General features: G+C 46.9%; 1 protein-coding gene across 1 annotated transcript; it reads right to left on the bottom strand.

Moving 5' to 3' along the window:
* Window positions 1-2,961: 2,961 nt before the first annotated feature.
* On the bottom strand, window positions 2,962-26,616 carry Usp39 (ubiquitin specific peptidase 39). Its single transcript, XM_052173907.1, has 13 exons — window positions 26,295-26,616; window positions 24,097-24,166; window positions 22,157-22,251; window positions 19,592-19,728; window positions 18,763-18,915; window positions 17,636-17,861; window positions 15,711-15,788; window positions 13,053-13,120; window positions 11,895-12,083; window positions 9,582-9,724; window positions 5,761-5,896; window positions 3,896-3,982; window positions 2,962-3,405 (listed from the first exon to the last, which is right to left on the bottom strand). The coding sequence occupies exons 1-13, from the start codon at window positions 26,557-26,559 to the stop codon at window positions 3,358-3,360; spliced, it is 1,695 nt and encodes a 564-aa protein (XP_052029867.1). The 5' UTR covers window positions 26,560-26,616; the 3' UTR covers window positions 2,962-3,357.
* Between the last annotated feature and the right edge of the window lie 253 nt (window positions 26,617-26,869).

Below are 26,869 nucleotides of genomic sequence, written 5' to 3' on the forward strand. Positions count from 1 at the left end.
CAGCATTAGAAAGCCAACTGGGTCAACAGGAGGCACCTGCCACCACGGCTGACGGCCTGTCTGATCCCTGGGAACCAAGTGTTGGAGGGAGAGGACTCAGGCCTGCAAACTGCCCTCTGATATGGCACTGGCATTTGCTATACCTTCAATGCCTTGGATCACACAGGAAAAGGAAGAGCGCAGAGGGTGGGTGCAGCACAGAAAGAGCAAGGACAGCCCACACCCATCAAGGTGGTCGGAACACAGCAGGAACAGATTTCACAGATGTTGCGATGAAGAAACATTAGAGACTTGGAGCAAATGCCAACACAGAAAAGCAGCCAACAGTCCAGACAAGTGTACCTCTGCAAAGGGTACACACACGCACACGCACACACACAACTCTGCTTAGGATAAGACAAAGTTTGTAAGCCACTCCCAGAGAAAAGGGAAAGAGGACTCAATGCTCACCACAATGGGCTAAATAATAAGGGACTGAGCCAAGTGGTTGTGCACACCTTTAGTCCCAGTACTCCAGAGACAGGCAGATCTCCATGAGTTCAAGGCCAGCCTAGTCTACAGAGTGAGTTTCAGGCCAGCCAGGGCTATGGAGAAAGACCATGAGTTACTTCCAAATGAAAACAGTATTATTTGGAGTCAAAACTCATTCACTGAGAAATACAATTTCATCTATGGCCCATGATGAATGACTAATTTAAAACTGTCATCACAAGCCATTTTAAAAATTGTTCTAATTATTTTGTATGGGTATTTTTTTTCTGTATGTATGTGCACCATGTGTGCCTGTTGCCCATAAAGCACATACATACAGAGGTCATCAGAGCCTTTGGTCTGGAGTTATAGATGGTTGGGAGCCACCAAGTGGGTGATGGGATTTGAACCTAGGTCCTCTGGAAGAACAGCCATGAAGCAGCTTTAAACCACTGAGCCATCCCTCCAGCCCCAACACAAGGCATTTTACTATGTATTCAAAACCATTTATGAGCACATATGTAAAACTACACAGCAGCGGCTGGAGAGATGGCTCAGTAGTTAAGACTACTGACTACTCTTCCAAAGATCCTGAGTTCAAATCCCAGCAACCACATGGTGGCTCACAACCATCTGTAATGGGATCTGATGCCCTCTTCTGGTGTGTCTGAAGACAGCTACAGTATACTTATATATAATAAATCTTTAAAAAAAAAACAAAAAACTACACAGCAGATTTACTGGGTGGGAGAATGAAACAGATCTCACCCAAGTTGCTCTGTAGTCTGCACTGCTCCTTTCTGCTTTGCCAGGACTGGGTATTCACCTCAGTGGCAGGTAAGTCAGGGTCTAACACAAGGCCCTGGGTTCAAGTCCCCAGCACCAAAAGCCCCAAATGACCCAGTAACACAGCATTTTTGTTTGGTTTTTGAACCTGTCCTACAGTGTACACAGATACCCTTAACTCATGGTCCCCATGCCTCTGCCTCCCAAGTGCCAGGATTACAGGCGTGTGCCATCGCATCCAGCTTTGTGTGCACACTGATGGGTTTACTGTGTGTATGCACATGCTTGTGACCCATGTTTACGGGTGCGTGTGCATGTGGGAGCCAGAGAACCTCAGCCACCACTCTGCGTGCATTGTCCACACTGCCTTGGAGACCGAGGCCCTCACCAGCGCAGCAAGGCCAGGTCTGCCTGTTTTCCTGTTGTTTTATCACAAGCAGGCATGCCATGCTAGCTTTTTTTTTTGGTTGTTCATGAGTTTGGGGGCTGAATCCTGCAAGATGTACACTTTGCCAGCTGAGCTATCTCATCAGCTCCCAGCTGAGGGCAGAGCACACAGCCTGGTGCTGAGGGGCAAGTGTTCTCCACTGAGCTCCAGTCCCAGCCCGAACCTTCCAAGTCAACACCTGCAGGTGTTCACCATCACTGCAAACACGATGATCTAAAAGGTTCTCAACTACTTGTGTTTCGTGTGGGATGTGTGCCACAGCGCACATGTGGAGGTCAGAGAATCTGTAGTCGGTCCTCTCCCTCTCCCCTGTGGAAGCAGAGATTCCGGTCTTCAGGCTTGCTGGGTGTGCCTTCTTTATCTGCTGAGCCGTCCCTAGCCAACTGAGCCTGCTGAGGGGGGAATGGTGGCCTGTAAGTCCAGCACCCTTACAGTGAGAGTCAGGAGGATGCTAAGCTAGAGGCCAGATGGGGCTACACAGCAACACCGTCTCTAAAGTTAAAAAAAGAAACAAACCAGTTCCAAGGGAGCTGCCATGACCAGCCGCCCACTCCCGTTCCCTCTCCCGCTGGTTCCCTCTCCCCGACGGCTCAGGCCCAAGGCCTCAAACCTCAGGTTCCTGCTCAGTGACTGAGCTTGACAGAAGCCACTTCTGCTCAATTCCTCAGCTCCTGCCTTGGGCTCCCCACCGGCCTGGCCAAGACCTGCTCAAGCTACAATGCCTCAAGCAGCACTTTCTAGTTCTTCCACTTCTCTGCCTTCTGGGGGGAGGGCACCGCAGTCCCAAATCACCCACTGTCAGCCTTCTGGGCAGGCACAATAACCTCAGTTTTAGCCAGATATTTTGTCACTTAGAGACAAATACATCCCAAATGACATAACACCCACAAGCTGACAGAAGAGACAAGGGGATAGTGCCCACATGCTGACAGACTAGACAGGAATGTATAAGGTTAAGAAGGTTTTTCGGGGGGTGGGGTGGGGGGGAATCGGGGGAAAAGAAAAGAGGGGGGGAAATGAAACTTTTTTTTCTCAATTTTTCTTTTCTTTTTTTTTTTTTTTTTTGGTTTTTCGAGACAGGGTTTCTCTGTGTAGCCCTGGCTGACCTGGAACTCACTCTGTAGACCAGGCTGGCCTCGAACTCAGAAATCCACCTGCCTCTGCCTCCCAAGTGCTGGGATTAAAGGCGTGTGCCACTACTGCCTGGAGGAAAACAAAACCCTTGCCAAGCCTAAATGAGGTATCTGAAACAGGAGCCTGGTTTAAAAACACGATATTTAATCCATCCCAAAAGTCCCAGAGGAGATGAGGGAACTGCAGGCCAGCCGTCTACCTACTCCATGTCTACTCCTGGAGTCTCAAGACCCGAGTCTCCAGGGAACTACCTGCTCTTTGCTACTTGCAGCGACTCAACACGGCATCCACCTGAGGTTCTGCCTGCTGCTGCTGCTGCTGAAAGGGAAGGCGTGTCGGCAGCATCTGTGCAGAGAACAGGAGGAGAAGGCGCAGGACACCAGGGCACACAGGCTCCTTCACGGTGATCAGGCAGAATCCATAAGCACTGGGCTGGGCAGGAATCGTACAGTCAGTCCCGTTCACTACAGCTTCAGTACTTTTAGTTACCATCTTCAGCCATAGCCCAGACAAGGCATTCAAGCCCCCTGCTGGTTGGTTTCATCATTATCCCGCCTCTTCCAAATCTGCCAGAAGAGAAAGGTTTCAGTCAGTTAGCCATTAAGTAACTATTCTGCACAGACAACAGACAGCGGGACACCTGATACACACGCCACAGCCTCACAATCCACACCTTCCACAACAGTCCCTTCCGTTCTGTCTTCACTTCCCACCCTCCCTCGACTTTTCTTCCATCCTTCTCCAGATTTATTTACTATTAATGTGTGTGAGTGTTTCGCCTGCATGTATGTATGAGCATGTATGTATGTGCCTACCATGTGCATGCCTGGTGTGCACAAAGGTCAGAAGACAGCTTTGGATCTCCTACAACCAGAGTGACAGATCTCTTGCTAAACTCACAAAGCCACTTGGTGACTGACAGGTTTCCATACTTTTCCTTTCTGAAAGTCTGACTGACTTCTGGAGCACATAATCTGATTCCCTTACACTCAAAGCACCGGGGCCTGCAAGTAAGACGCAACATCAGCTCCACTTCCTGCGTTGGCCCACACCCACCTGAATGTACGCCTCAGACAGCGTGATCATCTGGGGCAGAATGTCCGTCACCTGGAGGTCTTGTAATTCATACCACTTGCCAGTCCCCTGCATGAAGTATAAAGGGCTGGGTTAACGACTCCCCAAAATGAGAAGAGTAAAAATGATCACAGCCAAGAGTCAGGAACATCAGAATGGCCACTAAACATTAAGAGTCATGAGGATGGTTCATTACCTTGGCTAGACCTGATTCAATGACAGTTCAGGCAACCTCAGTCCTAACAGGAGAGTTTGAAGTACAATGAAGTCCCAAACATTTTGCTTTCCTTTCTGTCCTTTCTCTGTGTTTGTAAGTAAGATTGTCCTCACGAAACCCAGCCTAGCTCAAATTTTCTCTTTAGCCAAGGAGGGCCTTGAACTTCGACCCTCCTGCTTCTACCTCAGGAGTGCGGGCATAAGTGTGAGCCACCACACCCAGCTCATGTGGGGTCTGGAAAGGCCCCAGGTTTTGTGCATACAGGATACCCTGTCACTTGAGCTAAGTCCCCAGACCCATTTCTACCCTTCAGAAAAGGACTTAGATGGCCACTCAAGAGGAAAAAAGAGGAAGCCTTCTAATCTCTAATGTCTTTTTTCCTGTCAAAAATATGAAAAATCAGACAAACTACTAAAAAAGTACATGAAGCTAGCTAGCTGCAAAAACCCTAAAAATAGACATTCTCCCTGCCCATACCCTGGCCCCAGAGACAGCAACAACAAAGAACAAAGTGAAAGCATCTTGTGAAGACTGCCCAGATGCCAACACAGCCAAACTGCTGCATGAGCGAGTTTGGAGAAGGTCTCTGGATTAATGCAGACCCCTGCCAGACAGCTAGCTAACAAATGAACAAGCTGCGACGACAGGTGACAGATACATATTAGATACTCTGAAGTTCAAAATATAGGGACAACAGACAAAGTGCAGGCCCACATCAGCAAGCCCCTTTCTGGTTCTACGATGAGTTAAGAACACAGGCTTTGAGGCCAAGTATCCAAGCACAGGTCCCCAGGTAGCCCAGGCTTCCTCGTGTATGGAGCTACACTTTAAGGACCGTAAACCATCAGTGCCAGAGACACTAACCAGGTTACAACAACCTACACTAAATCCTATTTGCAAATATATCCTGCGTATGCTTTTGTTTCAGCTCAGCTAGGCAGGGTAGTATTGTCTGTGATCCTAGACTGCTGAGGGCAGAACTACATCAAGTTCCCAGCCAGCCTAGGCTACAATGTGAAACCCTGTCTCAAAAACAATGACAGACAAAAGCAAGAGTTTCTAAACCAAAGCTTCTCAAATGTTGACTTCAAACACATCAAAGGGACTTGTTAAATAATGAAGTGTCCCAAGGGATTGGGACCCTGCCTTTCTAAGGAGCCCTGAGATGGTACCACAGCTGCTGGGCTGAGAAGCTCACTCTGGCTGGTGGGGCTCTGACTCCAGACAGATGTTCTCAGCCCTAGCTGGGTATCAGAATCTCCAGGACAAGTTCAGATTACCTAACACTTCATTATACATCCACATAAACTAAAGCAGAGTTTCCTTATTAACTGGGGTGCCGGTAGCTGTTTGGACTTAAGGGTGTAACAGCACTGCAGCGTCTGGCTGCATCCCTGGCCTATACTCCAATTGAAAACCGATGTCTACTGTAACCGTGCTGGGGCAAGGCCAGCAATCAGAACTTCGGAAAACTTCAAGGAATATCTAACAGTGAGACGAAACTAAAGCCATCGCCTCCAGTATGTACAGAGCTCTGAAGCCATGTCCGAAAAAAGGCGAACAAACTCAAAGTCACCAGAGGAGAACCACCTATCCTGCAGCCCCGTGCCATGCTGTTGGGGCCACTCACATGGTGGAGCACGTGGATCCTGTAGGAGCCCTCAGAAGGCTTGCCGTCATGCACGATGTTGGCGATAAGATCATAGGTGGTGTTCTTGTGGACTGCTTGGACTTCTTCAGACAAGTATTCTCTCAGATCCACATTTCTGGAGATAAAAAATAAATCAGACCATGGCTATGAAGTTAGAGAAATATCCCATACAAATGAACAAATGAACCTCAGAACTAATGACTATTATGTTAGGGTCCTAGCTCTGGGAAGGTTTGCAGTGCCAAAAAAATTCCAGGGAGTTGAGATTTACAATTTTCCAACAGCAACTACTTATCTCAGGAAAACACCTTTAGAATTGTGTCTAGGAGTCAAAAGCGCAGCTCTCTGCTCACCTGGATCTGAATGGGAATCTTGGCTGTCACACGACAGCTGTGAATTTAAGCAGGTCACACAAGGAATGTGGCTCCCTGCCTGCCTGTGAGTAATGAGTCAGCAGGGCCTTGCCCATGGGCTGCCTGGAGTCAGTGAGCAGCTCCCGGACCCAAGCAGCCCCAGTCCTTTGCCCTCAGGCGCCCTGCAGGAGGAAGACTCACTACACGCCGAGCCCTCACAGTAACCACTCAGCGGTTTTACTTTCAAGGACCTTCCTTCTGTCATTTCCTTTCACTGAAGTCAGAGGCAAAATCATCATGAGTAACACAGCTCACATAAGTAGCACAGGGTTCATACCACAGCTGGCTGCCTTCTGCTGCTTTGTATGTGTGGTGTTATGTTCCTGTGTACACATGCAGATGGATGTGAATGCCTGCAGAGGTGGCATCAATACCCGGTGTCTTCCTCAGTTCCTCTCTTCCTTTTTATGCAAGGTCTCTCCATGCTGTCTTTTTCTTTTCTTTTTTTTTTTAAGTTCTTTCTTTCTTTCTTCTCTCTTTCTGGTTTTTTTTTTTTTTTTTTTTTTTTGGATTTGGTTTTTTCTAGACAGGGTTTCTCTGTGTAGCCCTGGCTGTCCTGGAACTCACTCTGTAGACCACATGCTGGCCTCGAACTCAGAAATCCGCCTGCCTCTGCCTCCCAGAGTGCTGGGATCACAGGCGTGCACCACCACCGCCCAGCCATCTTTTACTTCTCAAGGGCAGAAGACACACATTCGGTGCATAAACACACATGCTGGTGAAGACACTCATATACATAAAGTGATGGATCCGTTTTTTCTTCAGTGCTGGTTTCCTAGTCTAGAAGCCTTGAATAAACTTCCATTTCATACCTCTGCTACCTATGTGAACTGTGTTACTTGTAATGATGTAAAATACACCTCAGCTAGACATACACCTTTAATTCCGCAAAAAGAAGCAAGAGGATCTCTGTGAGTTCAAAGTCAGCCTGGTCTACATATCGAGATCCAGAAAAACTACGAAGAGACCCTGTCTCAATAAAGTTTTTTTAAAAAATTGCATGCAAGCCTGTTGGCCTGAGTTTGATCCACACAGTAGAGGAAAAAAATGAATCCTATAACTCATCCTCAGTGTTCCACGTATGTGCCAAGGCTCACAAACACACCCATAAACAAAAGAAATAAGATGTAGTAATCCCTTTAATAAAGAAGTCGAGTCCTAGCTGGGTGTGGTGGCGCACACCTGTAATCCCAGCACTTGGGAGGCAGAGGCAGGTGGATTTCTGAGTTCGAGGCCAGCCTGGTCTACAGAGTGAGTTCCAGGTCAGCCAGGACTACACAGGGAAACTCTGTCTCAAAAAACGGAAAAAAAAAAAAAAAGAAGTCGAGTCCTATTCTAAGAACAGATCTCCTGTTTTCTAACTTCTCCAGAGCAAGCTTTCCGAAGGGCAAGCTCCTCAAGTCACAACTCCCAGATGCACAAATGCACGAACAGGTAAGAAGATAAACACATCCAGGCCCATAAGAAAAGCTAGCAAGCAGGGCAAGACGGTCCAGCGGCTGGTGAACAGAAGCACCACTGCAGCGGCCCCCTTGCAGCTCACCGCACTCTGCACTCTCAGGAGCACACTGGTCATAGTGGAAACTCACAAGAGACCAGCTCTGACACAAACCCTGGTGGGATCTGAAAGGCAGTGTTCTGGAGTCCCACTACAGAGGACACACAGGCGGCTTCTGTGCGCCTTACTTTGTTCTACTTGACATGCAAACAGGATGGCCGCAAGGACCAGGAAGAAAGGTGTGGGGGAAGGAGGAGCTGGAGAGATGGCTCCGGGGTTAAGAGCACTGGCTGCTCTTGCAGAGGACCCAGGTTCACTTCTCTCCACCTACATCGTCCACACCCACCTGTAACTCCAGTTCCGAAGATCCAATGCCCTCTTCTGACCTCCATGGGTCTCTACATGCACACGATAAACAGACACACATGCAGGTAAGACATTCACACGCAGGCTGGGGAGATGGCTCAGAGGTTGAGAGCACTGACTGCTCTTCCAGAGGTTCTGAGTTCAATTCCCAGCAACTACATGGTGGCTCACAACCACCTGTAATAGGATCTGATGCTCTCTTCTGGGGTGTCTGAAGGAGACAGTGTACTCAAAATAAATAAATCTTTTTTTAAAAAAAGACATTCATACACACAAATTTAAAAGATTGTATAATATTCTTTTAAAAACGAAAATTCTCTTGTATTCCTCATTAAGAAATTCAACATGGCAGCTGCCACACACTTATACTCCCAGGTTAAGGAGGCTGAACCCAAGGGTTCACAAGTTCAGCAAAGACCAGGCCTAAGTTTCATAGCAAGAGCCCATCTCCAACTTTAGAAAAAAAAATTTAGATAAAATTCAGATAAACGTCATCAATACAGTGGTTTGGGGAAGTGAGAGGAAACGGAAAGAAAAGAATCCAAGAAGGAAGCAGCTGCCCACTACTGCCCCACGCTGCTTTGTCCTACAGACAAGAATGTACAACTTCCCTGTCACAGAAAGCTGAACATATCCTAGACATTCCTGAGCCAGTCTGCCTTAGACACTGCCTTCCTCCAACCCACATGCTGACACACGCTCACTGTCAGACAACCATGAGTTTTCTCCAGTCTGAGAACGTCTTCAGATCACGTGAACACTGTCTCTTGGAGCTGGAGAGATGGCTCAGCAGTTAGGGTAACTAGATGATGCTCTTCCAGAAGACTATGCTTTGATTCCTGGAACCCACATGGGGTCTCACACAGGTCTACAACTACAGTTAGAGGGGATTTAATGCCCTCTTCTGGCCTCTGTGGGTACCAGGCATGCATATGAAACAGACATATATTCATGCAAAATATCTATACACATCAAAATTGTAAAACTTAATTAAAAAATTAAAAACATTGGCTCTTCAGAACTGAAAACCAAAGGTCTATCCTAGTGATGTCTTTCAGAATTAGAAGGCAACCAACTAAAACCATCTGGTATCCTTCTGGCTTCTTCAAAATAGTCATGATACCTCAACTGCAGGGTAAATTGTTAGATTATAGTAACTTCAAAGCCACTGTGGGCTACATGAGACTGACTCTCAAATAAGCAAACAAATAAATAAATGGCTGGATCTAGGGAAGCATGTACCTTTAGGGACCTGAAATATGTATGTCCTTCTAGCAAGCCCCTCATGTCTATGACGTAGGAAGCTGTTCTTACAATCCCAACCAAGTTAGTCTAAAAGAAACAACATGGAAGGACATCCAAAATCCTGGCCACTTGTGGCAGCTGCAGATGTGAGAGGCTAAGGCCAGCGGTTCAGTCCAAGATCATCTGTAAGGTTCAAGGACAGCCTGGGCTGCCTAAGACCCTATCTCAAAAAGACAGAGGTTGGGGGGCGCCACCACGGGGAAGCGGGTGATACACACGTGATAGGGAAGTTGACGATTGTTGGATTCTTCTCCACAAAGAAATTGTTCTTAGTAAATCTCTTGATGCAAAAGATTAGATACGGAGGCAGCTTGGTGAGCTGGAAGCGCTTCAGGAAGTTCTCCTTATAAGTCTTGTATTCCTACAAAGACAATTTGATGTCATCAATGACAGCACTCAGGAGGAACTAGAAAGGGGGCTTGACCTTTGTTCTGGTTTTTAAAAGACACCCAGTCTCAGAAATCACAAACGAGGCTAAGATTAGCAGTGTGGCAAACACTAAGACACCTCGACAATGGGCTGCCTCCGCATTCACATTGCTGAAACTGCTATCAGGAAAACTCAGGCACACACAATTATCTAATGAAAAAGTCAGTTAAAGATGAATTTCCACCGTACAGATATTACTTTACTCAAAATGGAGAGAAATGTCCTGACTTGGTAGCAGTGAAGCACCCTCAGTATTCCGAAGGAGGTGGCTGTCATCTTCTCACACCCCTCCTGCATTAAAGACCTGGGCTGGGGCGCACGGAAAACCCTGTGCTCAGCACACAGGAGGCACTGATGTATCTCAAGCCAAAGCACACATCTGAGAGAAAATCTCCAGGCTGTGTAAATCCAGGGGGTCAGTGCCCTGTAAGCTCACTCTGCATGGCCCCAGGAGAAGGACAGGGCAGAGCCTGTCTGGCCAGGGTGTAAAGCTGGCGGCCGCTGAGGTGCTTTGCTCGCTTTTCCTTCTATATACATTTGGGTATTTTGTCTGTCTGGGAACCACGTGTGCCACAGATGCCAGAAGAGGGAGCCAGCTCCCCTGAGCTGGAGTTACAGACGGTCATAAGGCACCATGTGGGAGATGGAAATTGAACCTAGGTTCTTACAAGAACAATACTCTTAATCCCTGAGCCATCTTTCCAGCACTGTGAAGAGTTTTTCTTAATACAAATTTTTATCCTTGTCTGGGGAAATAGCCCAGTAGAGCACTTACCTAGCATACAGGAGGCCAAGGCTCGAACCTTAGTACGGCAAAAAACTAAGCTCACATTTAGTTAAGAGACAGGAGTGGAAGACTAATCATAACCAGAAAGAAACAACTAGACAAGGCTTCCCTCTGAACTGAGTTCTGAAGTGATGAAAACAGACTTCTCCAGACATCCACAAGTTGCCCAAGAAAATAATTTTATTTTATGTGTGTGTGTGTGTGTTAGAGACAGAGAGAAACGTTTGGTGAACATGAGTGTGCATACACTACAGCTCATGTCTGGAGGCCGGAGGACGTTCTCTGGAGTCTACTCTTTCCTTCCATCATGGGCTGCAGGCACTGAACTACGGTCTCAAGGTTCACAGGAGAAGTGTTACACCATCTCACTAACACTCAAGAAAATACTGACTGAAAATTAGAATCTGCCTACTTCAAAACCATCTGGACAATGACCTTACAAAACAGCGAATGAGAGACTCCCTTCCGATCCTGCTAGTGAGGGACTGCAGACTGCTTCCCCTCCAAACCACAGTCATTGGAAGGGCGTCTAGAAAATGGAGAAATGTTTACAAAGGGGACTGGGGCTTCCTCTAAAACGTTAGTAAAATAAGACAGAGTGATCTGGCAAGAAAAACAAGGGCACAGTGTCTACACTGCCCCTCTGGCTCAGAAGGAAACACTACTGCAAAAGGGCAGCAGAAAAACAAGGTCTCCATTCCACCCTAGGAGATAGCTTCTCAACAGAGCAGGGTCATCATTTCCAATACTGCCAACAATCTGCTCCTATGGGTAAGCACCCATATTAGTAACAAAAACAGAGCAAAACAGACAAATTAAAAATAACTGTCAGAGCTGGAAATGGCGGCCTACACTTATATGCCAGCTCATATATGCTGGAAGGTGAATCAAGAGTTCAAGGGTCGGTCTACACAGCAAGTTCTAGGCTCACCTGGCTAGATAAGACCTTAACTCGAAAAACAAAACAGAATAAAAATAGTAAATTTTAAAAGCTGAGATTTCTGCATTTACTGTTTGCAAACATGTAAATGCCCCACCTTTCTCTACAGTACTCAGGCAGGCATGAGCCACGCGAGAAGCTCTAGAGTTCATAGTTGACCACCAGGGGCAGGGGCAGCTTGAGAAAGTGTATGAAGTGTGTGCTGTATGTATGAAGTGTGAGGAGACAGGGTGGCTGGGGTGCCCCGCCCGTGGAGCACGAGCCTCCTACTTCCCAGGCCCTGCTGTCAGCACTGCGAAAGGATGATAGTTAGAAACAGAGCGAGAAAGCAGGCCAGGGCGGCGACTGCTCGCTCGCTCGTCGCTCGCTCAGTACCTTCTCCGTGATGCCGTTGAACTTGGCCAGGATGTTGAAGAGCGGCACCTGGGGGATGATTAGCTGCTCCTTCTCGTCCTTGTAGAGCGGGGCGGTGGGGAGGTCGAGCGTCAGGTACATGAACGTGGACTCCACCATGGTCTCTTGGTACTCGTCGTTATGCAGCAGCTGCTCCTTCTCTTCCGCTGGCTGGGAATGAACGAGACGATGAAAGAGGAAAGGAGCGAGAGCATGGAGCTAGCCCACAGAGGACCTGGTGCTCCCGTGTGGGAGCGTGAGCATGGAGCTAGCCCACAGAGGACCTGGTGCTCCCATGTGGGAGAGTGAGCATGAAGCTAGCCCACAGAGGACCTGGTGCTCCTGTGTGGGAGATGTATTCACGTCTTCTCCAGTCCGGAGCCCAGACAGCTGTATTCAGAAGCAGTCCCTGACAATGTTCATGCACATGTGTGGTCATGAAACTAGACGGGATTGTCAAGCAGAAGGAGGGCAATCGAATGTGTGTGACATGAAGCAAAAGAGGAACTCTTTGTGGAAGAAGGCACAGGGAATAGGGAACAACAATAGAAGAGGGGATTAATTAGAACCAAGTATCAGCCGGGTGGTGGTGGCGCACGCCTGTAATTCCAGCACTGCGGGAGGCAGAGGCAGGCGAATTTCTGAGTTCGAGGCCAGCCTGGTCTACAGAGTGAGTTCCAGCACAGCCAGGGCTACAGAAAAACCCTGTCTCAAAAAAAAAAAAAAAAAAAACAAGGGAAAAAAAAAAAAAGAACCAAGTATAGTGATATATGTGTTTAGAAACGACACTGTCAAACCCATAACTTTATAGATCAACTTTTAAAGAAAAATTTGCTATCCCCCTTCTGAGAAGTTTTATTTATATACCGGACTGTTTTAAAAGTTCCCAGGTTGCAGAGCAGCTCAGTAAGCCTTCTGGCAAATGTTACCAGAAGCACTCGGTGGTCAGACCACTTTAGCCAACAGTCTACCAACCCCAAATTCTGAGGCCACACACAGCACATTCCCATAGTAAGGCAGACCTGTGAGTGTGTTGTGGAACTCCCTTGTGGGAGACTCTCTGTCCACCCTCAAAGCTCCCGTGCCTGCCCAAGCCTGAGGTTGCATACATCAGGCTGAAACTCTGTTCTGGATACTCACCAGATCAGGGTGAGGAAGCTTCTTGGTGAAAATTCTCATTGATCCCTGGAAAACATCATTCACAATAGCTGTACAAGTGAAAAGAAAAATACAAAGTCTGTGAGGCTAGAAAGCATGTCAAATGGTATAAACAAAATCTCCTAGTGGAGGACTCAAGCTCTCTCTCTAAGCACAGAAGCTTTGCTTTACAACAGCTGCCGTCCTCGTGGTAATGGTATAATTATCTAAGTAACCACGGTATACCTTCCACAGGACACTCTTCGATCATTGGCTGGGTCATGAAAATGTACATTTGAAATGAATGAGTGCCTTACACACCTTAAAGACACACACGTGCATGTGGAAGGAAGGAGGGAGAGACGCAGAGACAGAGACAGACAGAAGGACAGTGAGAGCCAGTTTGAGAGCTGAAGAGCTGGCTCAGCACTTAGAGCACTCGCTGCTCTTACGGAGAGAATCCAGGTTTGATGCCCGGCACCCACATGGTGGCTCACAGTCACCCATAACTAGTTCCAGGGGCTCCAGTGCCATCTTTCAGCCTCTGAGAACACCAGGCACACACATGAAACACACAGCAAAAAGCAGGCAAATAGTCATACACATAAAATACTTAATATTAGAGCTGGAGAGATGGCTCAGCGGTTAAGAGCACTGACTGCTCTTCCAGAGGTCCTGAGTTCAATTCCCAGCAACCACATGGTGGCTCACAACCATCAGTAATAGGATCCCATGCCCTCTTCTGGTGTGTCTGAAGACAGCTACAGTGTATTTACATACATAAAATAAATCTTTTTAAAAAAGACAATATTTTTTAAAATTATCAGTTAAAACTGAACACAGAACTGGGTGTCTCACAACTGTAATCCCAGCACCTGGGAGGCAGAAGCAGGAAGATCAAGAGATCAAAGGCATCTACATGAGACTCTGCCTCAAAACAAAAGACAAACTATGAAAAACGAGGCAGAGGAAAATGGTTTGATCAATATAGAGCTTCCCACCAAGCGTGAAGACCTGATTGTGCTCCCCAGACTCACATGTTCAAAAGCTAGTAAGGCAGTCTCACCTTAAACTCTAAAACCAGGCCTGGGGCTCCACAGCGCGCACACGCGCACACACACACACACACACACAGTGAAAAGCAGTTCAACCAAGACATTTCTCATAATCACACAATGCCTTCGAAGGGAAACAACACGGAACCCACACTGGGCATGAGAGAAATGACTAACACAGTAAACAAAAACCCAAACAATCTGAGTCTTCAATGCCAGCAAGGTAGGTGATCTGTGTGAGTTCAAGGCCAGCCTGGTGTTCTGAGTGAGCTGCAGGACTATACAGAAACACTGTTTCAAAAAACAAAAACAAGCTGGGCAGTGGTAGTGCATGCCTTTAATCCCAGCAGAGACAGGCGATTCCTGAGTTCAAGGCCAGCCTGGTCTACAGAGTGAGTTCCCAGACAGTCGGGTCTACACAGAGAAACCCTGTCTCGAAAATAAACAAAACAAAACAAGGGGTTGGAAGGATGGCTCAGCCAGAGCACTGGCTGCTCTTGCCGAGGTCATGAGTTCATTTCCCAGCCATCACATGGTAGCTCACACCCATGCAGGTGTACAGGCAGATAGAGCCCTCATACCAGCACCACCACAACAACAAAAAGCTTTCCAGGGGCTTGCCACACCCTGCCCTCTACATGCATACAGAGTGCAATGAGGACCAGATAAGGCTAACTAGAATACCCATCTCAGAACAGTCATTGCTCCCCGTGCTCAGCTACGTTGTAGTGTACAGTCAGCGGCTGTCAACCACTGTTACTCTGCTGTGTCAAAGAACACTGAGAGCTCCTCTCCTGCCAACTCCTCTGTCTGAGCCCATCGAGCCTCAGGCCTCTGGTAACCAGGATTCTACTCTCAGCAGCTGGAAGATCACTTCTGGAGTGATAACAGTCAGGACTTCTGTCTGGCTTACTTCACTTAACACAGTATCTCCCAGGCATTTCTGCTTAAAATACAACTGGGGCCAGGCACGATGGTGTATATCTGTAATCTCAGTATTTGGGAAGCTGGGTCATAAATTCCAAGTCTTGCTGCATAGCCAAGACTGTACTTCAAAGATTAAAAAAAGAAAAAGATAAAACAACAAGAAAACAAACTAGGAAAAAAATAGGCTTAGAATACAGCCATAGTATAACAAAACACAGAGCAAGGTCTACTCAGGCCTATGCGGCCTAATGGCACACGCCTGCAGCCCCAACATTCAGCAGGTGGAAGCAGGATTAGGAGCTCAAAGTCATCTGAGCACAGAGGAAACTAAGACAGGAAGAACCTGAGTTCCAGGATAGCTTGGGCTTGGACAGGACTTCGTCTCTCAATGAGGAAGGCAGTACAATAAAGCCAACCTCCACCTGCTCCCCACCCCAAAGTTAAAAGGAAGAGGACAAGCGGGCAGTGGTGGTGCACTTTTAATCCCAGCACTTGGGAGGTAGAGGCAGGCGGATCCTGAGGCCAGCCTGGTCTACAGAGAATCTGAGTTCCCGGACAGCCAAGGCCACATACAGAAACCTGACTCAGAAAAAAACAACCAAACAATGAAAAGGACAAAAGTTGTAAAAAAAAATTTGAGAAAGAAAATATGGCTCCTTTGACAAGCATCAGGACTTACTCTTTTTCTTCTTCTTGGTGCCTCCCAGAGCTGAGTGCAGAGCATTCAAAAACCAGGACAGGAAGTCAACTCCATCCCCTGGGAAAAAAGAAAGAGAGGAACACGCTGCAGCTCAGAGGCAGGGAAGGAGCCCCGCCGCCCCCTCTCCGCTCCAGCCATCAGCCACACTACATCCCACACTCTGCAGCCTCCTGTCCTGACCACAGACACCGCGCTCAGGGTCAAGCTCACTCTTCAGTCTTGTTTCTCTCAAGGTGCTTTGGTGACCCTGGGACCTTTCACTGTCCTAGAATGTATCTCAACACCCTGTGATAGCAATGAATGAAGACCTTGTAACATCTACTTCTCCAAAGCAGCTCTGACTTCCTCCCTTCCCTATCTAACAAAGACTCTTGTGTTCAAGATGGTGACTTCTGGTGCAAGTATTAAAAAGGCATCTACATACACCGTGGACAAACTGCCTACCTTTTGAGTACTTCTGGAACAGCAGCTACTCTCTCCCCAAATGTCTGCTTCCACGTACTTGTTCTCTGCTCATCTGGTTAAAATCTATAACACTGTATACTCTTCTTTAACTTTATCTACCTGACTCCAAAGGCCTGACAACTCTACAAATTTACTTTCCTCTATCCCACATACACACTATTCAATTACAATGACCACAGCAAAAACTTCTCCATAAACACCACATATATCTAAGCAACTGACAATACCCAGATCTCAGACACTGGAGAAAATTGTGCTTCGCTGACAACACAAACTATGCTATGGCAGAAGAAACTAGGTAAGCAGAAGTTTACTCTTAGGGTTAAGATTTTTCTGCAACTCTAACCAATTAATCTTTAACTCGGCAAAGCTGTCAAAAGCTAAAGGGAAGGCTGACAGATACAACCATCCATGGCACACACAGAAAAAGTTTCTCTACAAAAATATCACACCTTGTTGAAGCCTTGACATAAAAGTGAAAGAGAGCCCATTGTAATGTACAGAGGACATTAAGTTCAGGTCCCAGCACCCACAGTGGACTGCTCACCCCAGCTAAAGGGAATTTGAAACCCTATTCTAGAATCCATGGACACCTGCACAAATATGCACATACCCACCCACCCATACACACAACAAATTTTAAAAATCAAAACCACCTCCGAGTTGGTTCAGGAACCAAACGACTTACGGATCTAGCTGATGGAACCTGATGGTTCTAGCACACAAGGTAGCTGTCCCCTATTCAAGTGTAAGGTGTTACTGGCCTTGGTGCAAACTGTGAAACACTATGCTCAAATGGCTGAGTAACTCTGCTCATTTGGGAATAAATCATGGGGTTCTAATCAACATACACTGTCCATTCCCAAGTGATTCCTTCTCTCTGTTACCCTAACATCCTAAACCCCGGGAGTCTCAGCTCCTTACCTGCTTGCCTTATCATTGCCTAGTGCGCCTTTCCCTAAATACCAGAGAATCTGAAAGCCATAACTAGACAAGCATGTTGGCACATGCCTTGATTTCCAGCACGTAGGAGACAGAGGCTGGTGGCTCTCTGAGTTCCAGGCCTACCTGGTCTACACAGTAAGTTCCAGGATAGCCAGGGCCACAGTGAGACCCTGTCTTTTAAAAGAGAAGAAAAAAAGGAGGAGGAGGAGGAAGGAAGGAATGAAGCTGCTGCTCACTAACATCAGGCTCTTCCCAGGTTTGCCCGTAAGCGACACCATTATTTTGCCAAATGAAAGTTTGTATTCACTCAGCTGCAACCTCTTTGGTTTCTCTGTACAAGACCCACTGATCAGAAAAGAATAAAGAGCCTTCCCACTCACTATCCATGGGACAGTCCCTTCGGATCCTATCAGGATTCACTGCAAAGTGGAAAGGACTGTACTCATCAGTCTTGATATGCTGTCCTCAACTCAGGAGAGTGACCTGTTTCCCACCTTGTTTGGTAATTTGGAAAGTCTTCTTGCTGCAAAGTACGACAGCCTGAAGCATCTCATGAGGAGAAACATGTGCCTTGAAGTTACGGGGGTTCCAGAGCTTTCTCATCAGCTCTCCGAAACGCTGGACCAGCAGGAACATGATGTCCCCTGGCGGGCGCTTGATGCTCTTGTAATTGTCCTCTTCCAGGAAGTAGTTCCGAAGCGGAGGGACGTTGGATAGAGCCTGAAATCAAGCACTCTAGTTAACACAGGCCTTGCAGTCCCGGGACCAGGCAGTTTCAGCTAGCATTCAGAGATAGCCTGGGACAGGCCTAGGATGGCCTTAAAAAGTCCAAAGGAAACTGACCCTCTGAAAATGCTGCCAGAGCTCAGGAAAATGCCCTTCGCTGCGTCACACAAAAAAAGGCTGACAAACACTTAGTGAACATTTACAACAGGAAGGACTTTAAAAGAAAAGCAGAGCAACGCTGGAATGCCAAACCTGGGAGGCTGAGACAGAAGAACCCCTACAAGGATGAAGCCAGACTGGACGGTAGTGAGTACGGGCCAGACTGGGATGCAGAGCAAGGCCCTAGCTAAAAGACAAAAACAAAACTACAAAACCAACCAAATAGACAACAAAAAAGCAAGCAATCATAAAAAGTACTTTTAAAAACTGTACTGAGGCTGCACCCTGCTCTTGCAGAGGCCCTCCGGGGGCTGAGCTGAGTTTGGCAGCTCAGAACTCCAGCTCCAGGGGACCCAACACCTTTCTCTGGACTCCACTGGAACCTACACTTGCACACATACATGCCCATGTAGTACATACAGATACACAGAAAGGGAGGGAGGGAAGGAGGGAGGGAAGGAGGGGAAGAGGGAAGGAAAGAAATGCAAATACACCAGCGTGTTTCATTTTGGCACTGTCTAGTAACAGAGCCCACTGGTCATTACCTGGAAACATCAGGAGCCATAAGCCTAGAGGCTGACAGAGCCCCTCAGCAGGTGGCAGCCACCGCCTGAGCAGACAGAGAAGAGAGCTCAGATGGCCTGCGCAGCAGCCTTCTGCCTGCCCTCAGAAGGCAGTAATCTTCTGGCGGCCTTCACTGCTTCCAGTCCCTCCCCGTGTCCTTCCCTGAGCCTACCTGCAGCACAGCGTTGGCATAGTCATTGGCCTTTATGTTGTTCAGGCCCACGATCCCGGGCAGGTAAGTGGTGCCATCATACGCCCGGGACAATTTGGCTTGCTTGTCCAAGTTTGCAATCTGCTGCTTTGTGAAAGTCGGCTTCAACACATACTGCCAAGCAAAAGAAAACTCAAAGTTGTTAAAAGAAAGCTCCAGGGGCTGGAGAGATGGCTCAGCAGTTAAGAGCACCGACTGCTCTTCCAAAGGTCCTGAGTTCAATTCCAGCAACCACACGGTGGTTCACAACCATCCCTAACAAGATCGGACTCCCTAGCGTGTCTGAAGACAACTACAGTGTACTTACATATAAATCTTAAAAAAAAAAAAAAAAAAAAAGAAAGAAAGAAAGAAAAGAAAACTCCAGAACGGCAATTTCCACCACAAATAAAAACGCCCTGGTCGTGAATGCCCCAGTGCACACCCTAAGGCCCCAGCCTTAAGGATGAAGACCAAAGCAACAGAGTAAGTCCTCCACAGTGCTCATTACAGTTTCAGTCTAATCACTGAATTCCAGGCCTGTCTTCAGCCCTACAACTTGGTCAACTCCATGAGCAATGACTGTCAGAAAGCACAGGATCCTAAGCACTGTGATCCTGGGTCTCCAGTGGTGTCACGTGTATCTAGCTCAAAAACAGGAGCACCCCCCTCTCTGTCAGCACCAGGATTCCAACCTCCCTTTTCGCTCTCCCTCCAAATACTTCGCTGACCTCTTGCAGGGCCCTTTCCAGGGATCCTTGGGATAGCTCACAAAACAACACGTCCCTCACCAGCAACCTGGGACACATACTGTGATATCCTCCAGCGAGGAGTCGATGATCTCATAGTTATCAGGAAGGCAGTAAAACTTGAGAGTGTGGAGGTTGAGGAAGACATGGTGGCTGAACTGGACGCTGTGGATGTAGGCATGAGACTTTAAACCCCGGCCTGTGGGGAAAGGGAAAAGGCTATCAGAGAAAGGCCCAGAGAGGCACAAACCAGATTTGTTGTTTGTTTCATTATTTTGTTCAAAACATGTTAAAAGCAGAAACAAAGTCCTAAACCTTCCATGAAATTAACCATCACATAAATGTCTCTCACAAAGAGAACCAGAAAGAACATTAAGATATAAATTAGGCCAAGCAGTGGTGGTGCTGCACGCCTTGAATTCCAGCACTTGGGAGGCAGAGGCAGGCGGATTTCTGAGTTTGAAGCCAGCCTGGTCTACAGAGTGAGTTCCAGGACAGCCAGGGCTACACAGAGAAACCCTGTCTTGAAAAAAACCAAAAAAAAAACCCAAAAAATACATATATAAGTTAGGGGAATCAGTTTCGATATAAAATATACACATAAGCCAGCTTCACATGTATCAAAAACTAGCAACAGCCAAAAGTCCCTCATTTGACAAGTCCGCAGGCAAACACATGCAGCACGCGCTGTGCCTGTCCTGAGGCCTCCCAGCCATCAGCTCTCCATCGTCCACTTCCATCTGCCCATGCTCAGGACCATCCTGTACCCGCGTGCTCTGCCCTGTGGCATTACGGTGTTTTCTACTGTCCAGGCGCACTAACACTAACCCAGAGCTCTGTGCACTCTACACAAACACAACAGCACTAGGCTACCACCAGACTCTAATTTTGAGACATGGTCTTGTTAAGTTAAGGTGCCCAAGCTGTCTCAAACTACCCACCTTCCTATCCTCCCGCCTCAGGTTCCTGAGAAGCTAGAGTAATACTCTGTATCACCCTTCCATCACTCTTTAAAATACTGCTCTCCTTTAGCCCACTCAAATCCTTTTGCAGAGGAGCTATAAGAGAAGAAAACAGGCCAGGCAGTAGTGGCTCTACCTTTAATCCCAGCACTTGGGAGGCAGAGGCAGGCGGTCTCTGAGTTGGAAACCAGCCTGATCTACAGAGTTCAAGGATAGCCAAGGACACACAGAGAAACCCCATCTCAAAGAACAACAACAAAAAAAGGACTGGAGAGATGGCTCAGCGGTTAAGAGCACTAACTGCGCTCCCAGAGGTCCTGAGTTCAAATCCCAACAACCATGGCTCACAACTATCTGTAGTGGATCCGACGCCCTCTTCTAGTGTGTCTGAAGACAGCCACAGTGTACTCATATAATAAAATAAATAAATAAATATTTAGAGAGAGAGAGAGAGAGAGAGAGAGAGAGAGAGAGAATGAATTAATAACAATACACAAAGATGCATAAGAAACCCAGCACTTCATATACTAAGCTAAAACCAAAGGTTTGGCATGGCGACACACACCTGTGATCTCGGCATTAGGGAGATGACAGGAGGATACTTGTACACACACACACACACACACACACACACACACACGACCTTGAGGACATGGCAAAAAGTTCAGTAAGTAAGGATATTTGTCACTAAGCCTCATGACCTGAGTTTGATCCCAGGACCCACATGATTGAAGAACTAACTCCCACACAGTCCTGACTTCTACACAAGCACACAAAGGCACCCATAAATACACCCATACATATATAAAATAATAAAGTTAAAATGCAGTAAATCATTAACTGACTTTGGAGACAGGCATGGTCGCAACACATATAACCCCAGCACTCAGCAGACTAGGGACAGCAGCACTGATGAGCTTAAGCCAGGAAGGCCAACAGAGTGAATTCTAGGCCAATCAGGGTCACATACTGAGGTACTGTCTCAAAATGACAGCAGGGACGAAAGCTGACCTTAGCATACATTGCTACCCTCTGCCCGCATTTGCAAGCTCTGCTGTAACGTCTAGCAGAAATCATGACGCTCTTGTGGGATTTTTCTGTGTTTCATGTGCAACCTTGATTTCACAAAAGCTTCCCTACAAAGCAAAGAATGTAGCTTTTCTTTTTCACATTCGCCAGTATACTATGAATGTACTTACTACTCCCTTGGTCTAAATGAGTTGAAATATTACATTTTCAGAAAAGAACTGAATAAGCATACTTGAACACGAGAAAACCTGGGAAGGAGACTCAAGTTCAAGGAAGGCTGGCCTGTGTACTCAGGCTCCATCTCAAAACAATAAAGCTACAAACACAGAAAACACTAGACTTGGAAACCCAGGGATCGGGGTGCAGCTCAGTGGTAGAGCACTTGCCCAGCATGTTTGAGAACCTAGGTTCAATGCCCAAACCAAAAGGAAGGGAGAGAGGGAGGGAAAAAGGAAAAAGCAGCAGCTTAGAAGCTCAGTGCTTGGAGAGCTAGTCCTTCACAGGTCTTTCTCCCTTCCAAATGTGCTCACCTCTGACCAAGGAGGGAACCTTCTCCAGTTTCTTGGAAATGAGGATGGGAAATGGGGAGGCAGCTTCACAAAGTTAACATGTTTACTCTTCTGGCCATTTCCTTACCTTGAAAGTACTTGCCACACACCAGGCAGGCGTAGGCGTTGATGTGCGAGAGAGAAATGGAACAGAGTTTCTCAAAGTCGAAGTCTAGCACACTCCTGCGAGACAGAGCACAACAGTGAAAAGGGTGAGGTGGTACTGGCTCTGTATTCCACAATGCCCCCACTGCACATGCACGCACACACACACACACACACACACACACACACACACACACACACACGAGAATGCTGTAGCAACTACACACAAACAACATACCTCTACCCAGCACACAACCACAGCAGGCTCAAACTGTCTGCATCAAACACAAATGCCCAGGACACACTTTTTCATTAGATTCAAAAAATTTAGATCCACATTTGGCAAAGATAAAAGCTTTATCTGCACTAAACATGAACAGACCTTTTCCTCTAAATGACAACATGACAACTATTTCACATAGCACTGACACTATATTTGGGATTAGTAATCTACACAGATTATATGTAAATATGAACCCAGTTTATAGAAACTTGAACAGCCAGATTTCAGCCTATGCCAGGGAATCTGGGTTCCAGTCTCTTCACGGGTATAAAGACAGCCTTTTCATAGTGGTTCGCTCCTGTGACTCTAGCCCTTGGGAGACTGAGTCAGGATGCCTGCAAGGCTTAGGCCTGCTCTGGCTACATAAAGAGTGAGTTCCACATCAGCCTGCACCATACAGTAAGATATGGAAAACAAAACAACCTTCTACTACAGTCGTATTCTTGTCATGGAAAGCAATAAATACAACTAAAGTAAGGGCCCACCAACACCAGGAGAGGACCTCAAGTATGAGCACATCCTTTTAGAGACAAAAAATTCTGCTAGGCAGGGTAGCACAAACCTTTAATCCCAGCACTGATGAGGCAGAGGTAGGTGGATGTCTGTGAGTTTGAGGCCAGTCTAGTCTGCATATTGCATTCCATGCTAGTTGGAGTTACACAGTGAGATCCTGGCTCAAAAATAAATAAAACTTTTATTTATTTATTTACTTATTGTTTATTGAGACAGGATTCCTTTGTGTGTAGTCCTGGAATTGGCTCTGTAGACCAGGCTAGCCTTGAACTCACAGAGATCCACCTGCCTCTGCCTCCTGAGTACTGGGATTAAAGGCATGCATCACCATACCTGGCTGTAAAATTTTATTTTTGTTAAAAAAAAGGGGGGTGGTGCGGGGGGGGGGGGGGGGGGGGACTCGGAGATTTGAAAAGGAAAAGATTGGGGATTTTGCTCAGGGGTAAAGTACTTGCCCAGCAAGCACAAGATCCTAGTGCACCACACCAAAAAAGAAAAAAGAGAAACCCATGGGCTAGAGACCCCACGCCTATGCTCTTAAGTGTTGTCTTCCTTTCTTGTAAGCATAACCCTTAACCCTGTGCTGAAACTGATATTAAAGTGTCTTCAGAAGTGTGGTGGTACACGCCTTCAATCCCAGCACTCAGGAGGCAAAGGTGGTCAAATCTGAGTTCAAGGCCAACAACCTGGTCTACAGATTGGGTTCTAGGCCAGTCAGGGACCACACACACACACACACACACACACACACACAACCTGCTACTCTAGAGGGACAAAACGGCTGAGCATGGCGAGAGCACAACTTTCTAGGCAGACAGGCATAAAAGGAGGAAAGTTTGAAAGTATTCCTCAATGTTCAGTTTAGAGAATCTTCTAGTGTACTTTGCATCTCAAAATCTACTGATGGGGCTTCAGAGATGGTTAAAAGCACTGGCTGCTCTTCCAGTTGTTCAATTCCCAGCACCCACATGACAGCTCACAACTGTCTGTAACTCAAGTTCCAAGGGATCTGGCACTCTCACATAGATATACATGCAGGCAAAACACCAATTCACATAAAAGTAAATTTTTTAAAATCACTGATTTTGTTTGTTAGCATAGTATTGGTGATTAAACCTGTTACACACCTATTAATGGTATCCAAGTACGGACAGTGACGACTCCTCCGGTCTTCAGAATCCACTCGGCCATTCTTTGCTGAGAAGAAATCCATACAGGCTTTAAAATGGGAAACTTGCTGGAAAGTAACTCAGTGGTAGAACACTTAACCAGCACAGGCAAGATGTGCTCAGCATCATAAATGGAGGACAGGAAGCTCCCCTCAAATCAAACAAAACAAAACAAAATCACAGAAATGGGAACGTTTGATCATTAAGATTAAGATGAACTTTTACTGGCAGTGGGGGTGGGGGAGTGGCGTACACCTGTAATCCCAGCACTCTGGGAGGCAGAGGCAGGCGGATTTCTGAGTTCGAGGCCAGCCTGGTCTACAGAGTGAGTTCCAGGACAGCCAGGGCTACACAGAGAAACCCTGTCTCAAAAAAAACCAAATCCAAAAAAAAAAAAAACCAAAAAAAAAAGATGAGCTTTTACTTTTCATTTAGTGACAACATTCAAAAGAAGGCCACTAATGAATTAAGTTGCACAATAAGAGTAGATCTATTACATATATAACCAATAAAAGATTAATTTATATATTACATAAAGGAATGTAAGCAAGTGAGATGGCTTAATAAAGGTGCTTGCCACCAACCCAACTGAGTTCACTCCCTGGGACACAGAGAGCAGAAGGCGAGAACTGACTTGCACACATTGCCCACTGACTTCCACACGTGTACCATGGTACATGCATACATGTGTAGAAACAATAAATGTACTAAACATTTTTTCTTCCACCAGGTATGGTAGTGCACATCATTAATCCTAGCCCTTGAGAGGGTAGGCTAGGTGAGATCTGAGTTCAAGGTCTAAGAGAAAGTTCCCGGATAGGAGCCTGACTAAGTAAGTAAATAAATATCAAATAGGCATGAAAAGTATTATGAAGCCGGGTGTGGTGGTGGAGGCCCTTAATCCCAGCACTCAGGAGGCAAAGGAAGTCGGATTTCTGAGTTCAAGGCCAACCTGGTCTACAGAGGGAATTCCAGGCCAGCCAGGGCTACAGAGAAACCCTGTCTCGATAAACCAAAAGAAAAAAAGAAAAAAAAAGTATTGTGAAATATATCACAAGTACTAAGATAAGCTGAACATCCTTAAATCTACCATTAGTCTAAGAACTGTGATAGTTCTGAGAGTTAATCCTAATGTGTTAACTCTAAGTACAGTTAACCCTAGTATGTTAGCTTGCCACAGCTTCCTGGATGCTGACAGATGTCATATGATCACAGACTAAAACAAAGAGTCTATTAAAGCAATATAACAGTATACAATTATATGACATCTTTGTCAGATTCTAAAGTAAAGTCCCACAATAGAATAGAAAAAGAACCAGTGCTCACAGTGGGTTGCCTTAACAAAAGATCGCTGCCCTCAAAGGGGATTATATCCTCTTGTGACCTTACTCCCTCCCTTTTACTCTGTGGAGTCATACAATCTGTCTCTCCAACACTTGTCCTTACATCAACATCCTTTACAAGACAACATGGAACAATGCAGAACCCAGGAGAAGCAGAAGTGACTCCAAACTATTCAACTAGTACAGAGGCAATATTTAAGTAGGGTGCACTGGGACTCCACTAATGGTCTTATTCCAGAAATTACAACGTGACTCTGAATCTTAGGAATTTTTGGGGAAAAAAAACTGGAGAAGGGGCCATCTGTACAGTCTTTAGTAGAGCACCTGACCCACGTGGGCTATTCGATAACGAGGAGATGTTGTGGTGTATCATGACAACGTTTAAGTTTAGAACTGTCTTCATGTGAAGGCAACCCAGTCCGGATTCAAACCTGGTCAGGGAGACAGTAGAAAGGAAAAGTAAAAAGCAGATGAAAACTGTCTCGGACCTCAGGAAGAGGAGGTAAAGAGTCTCAGGGGTCTAAAGCCATCTCCTGGTTTACAACTTCAAGTTGCTGAGACATGTCTTTTGTTTATTGGTTTTGTTTTTTTCTTTTTTGGAGACAGGGTTTCTCTGTGTAGTCCTGGCTGTCCTGGAACTCACTCTGTAGACCAGGCTGGCCTCGAACTCAGAAATCCGCCTGCCTCTGCCTCCCGAGTGCTGGGATTAAAGGCGTGCGCCACCACCGCCCGGCACTGAGACGTGTCTTAAAAGTAGAAGGAGAGAAGAAAGCAGGCGAAAGTGTAGGACGCGCCCGGCCCGGCCCCGCGCACCTCGCACCTCCCGCTCGGGCTCCGAGTCCTCGTCGGCCTCGCGCTCACGCTTCACCCGCACGACGGGGAGCGCGGGCGCCGGGATCTCTCGCGCAGCCGGCTCGGCCTCCCGCTTCACGCGGACCGGGCTACCCCGGGAGCTCGCCGCCTCGGGCTCCTTCTCGCGGTCTCGCTCCTTCTTGATGCGACCCGAGCTGCCTCGAGACTCGGACTCACGCTTCCCACGCGTGGAACCATGAGACTGCCGCTTGGACCGGGCAGACATCGCCACCACCGGTTAGGAGCTTACGCGCCGGCGCCGCGCACGCGCAAGCAGCCAATCAGAAGTCGAACTGGCTCAGAAGCGCAGCTCGCTACGAGTCGCTGTGAGGGACAATACAGGCTTATAAAACGTTCTAGGCGATGCTGACTCAACCGAGACGGTTTCGAACATATTGTGTCTTTATCCATCATCTCTTCACAGCTTAAATGGGAACCTTTCACAGGATACGTTGATTGTAGGAAAAAGGAAGTTAGCATTCGACTCGAGATACCGTCGGAATATTTGTATCTCGAAACGACAATCCAGAGAGGTC

This window comes from Apodemus sylvaticus, chromosome 2 (genome assembly GCF_947179515.1).
Source record: "Apodemus sylvaticus chromosome 2, mApoSyl1.1, whole genome shotgun sequence".
Lineage (NCBI taxonomy): Eukaryota > Metazoa > Chordata > Mammalia > Rodentia > Muridae > Apodemus > Apodemus sylvaticus.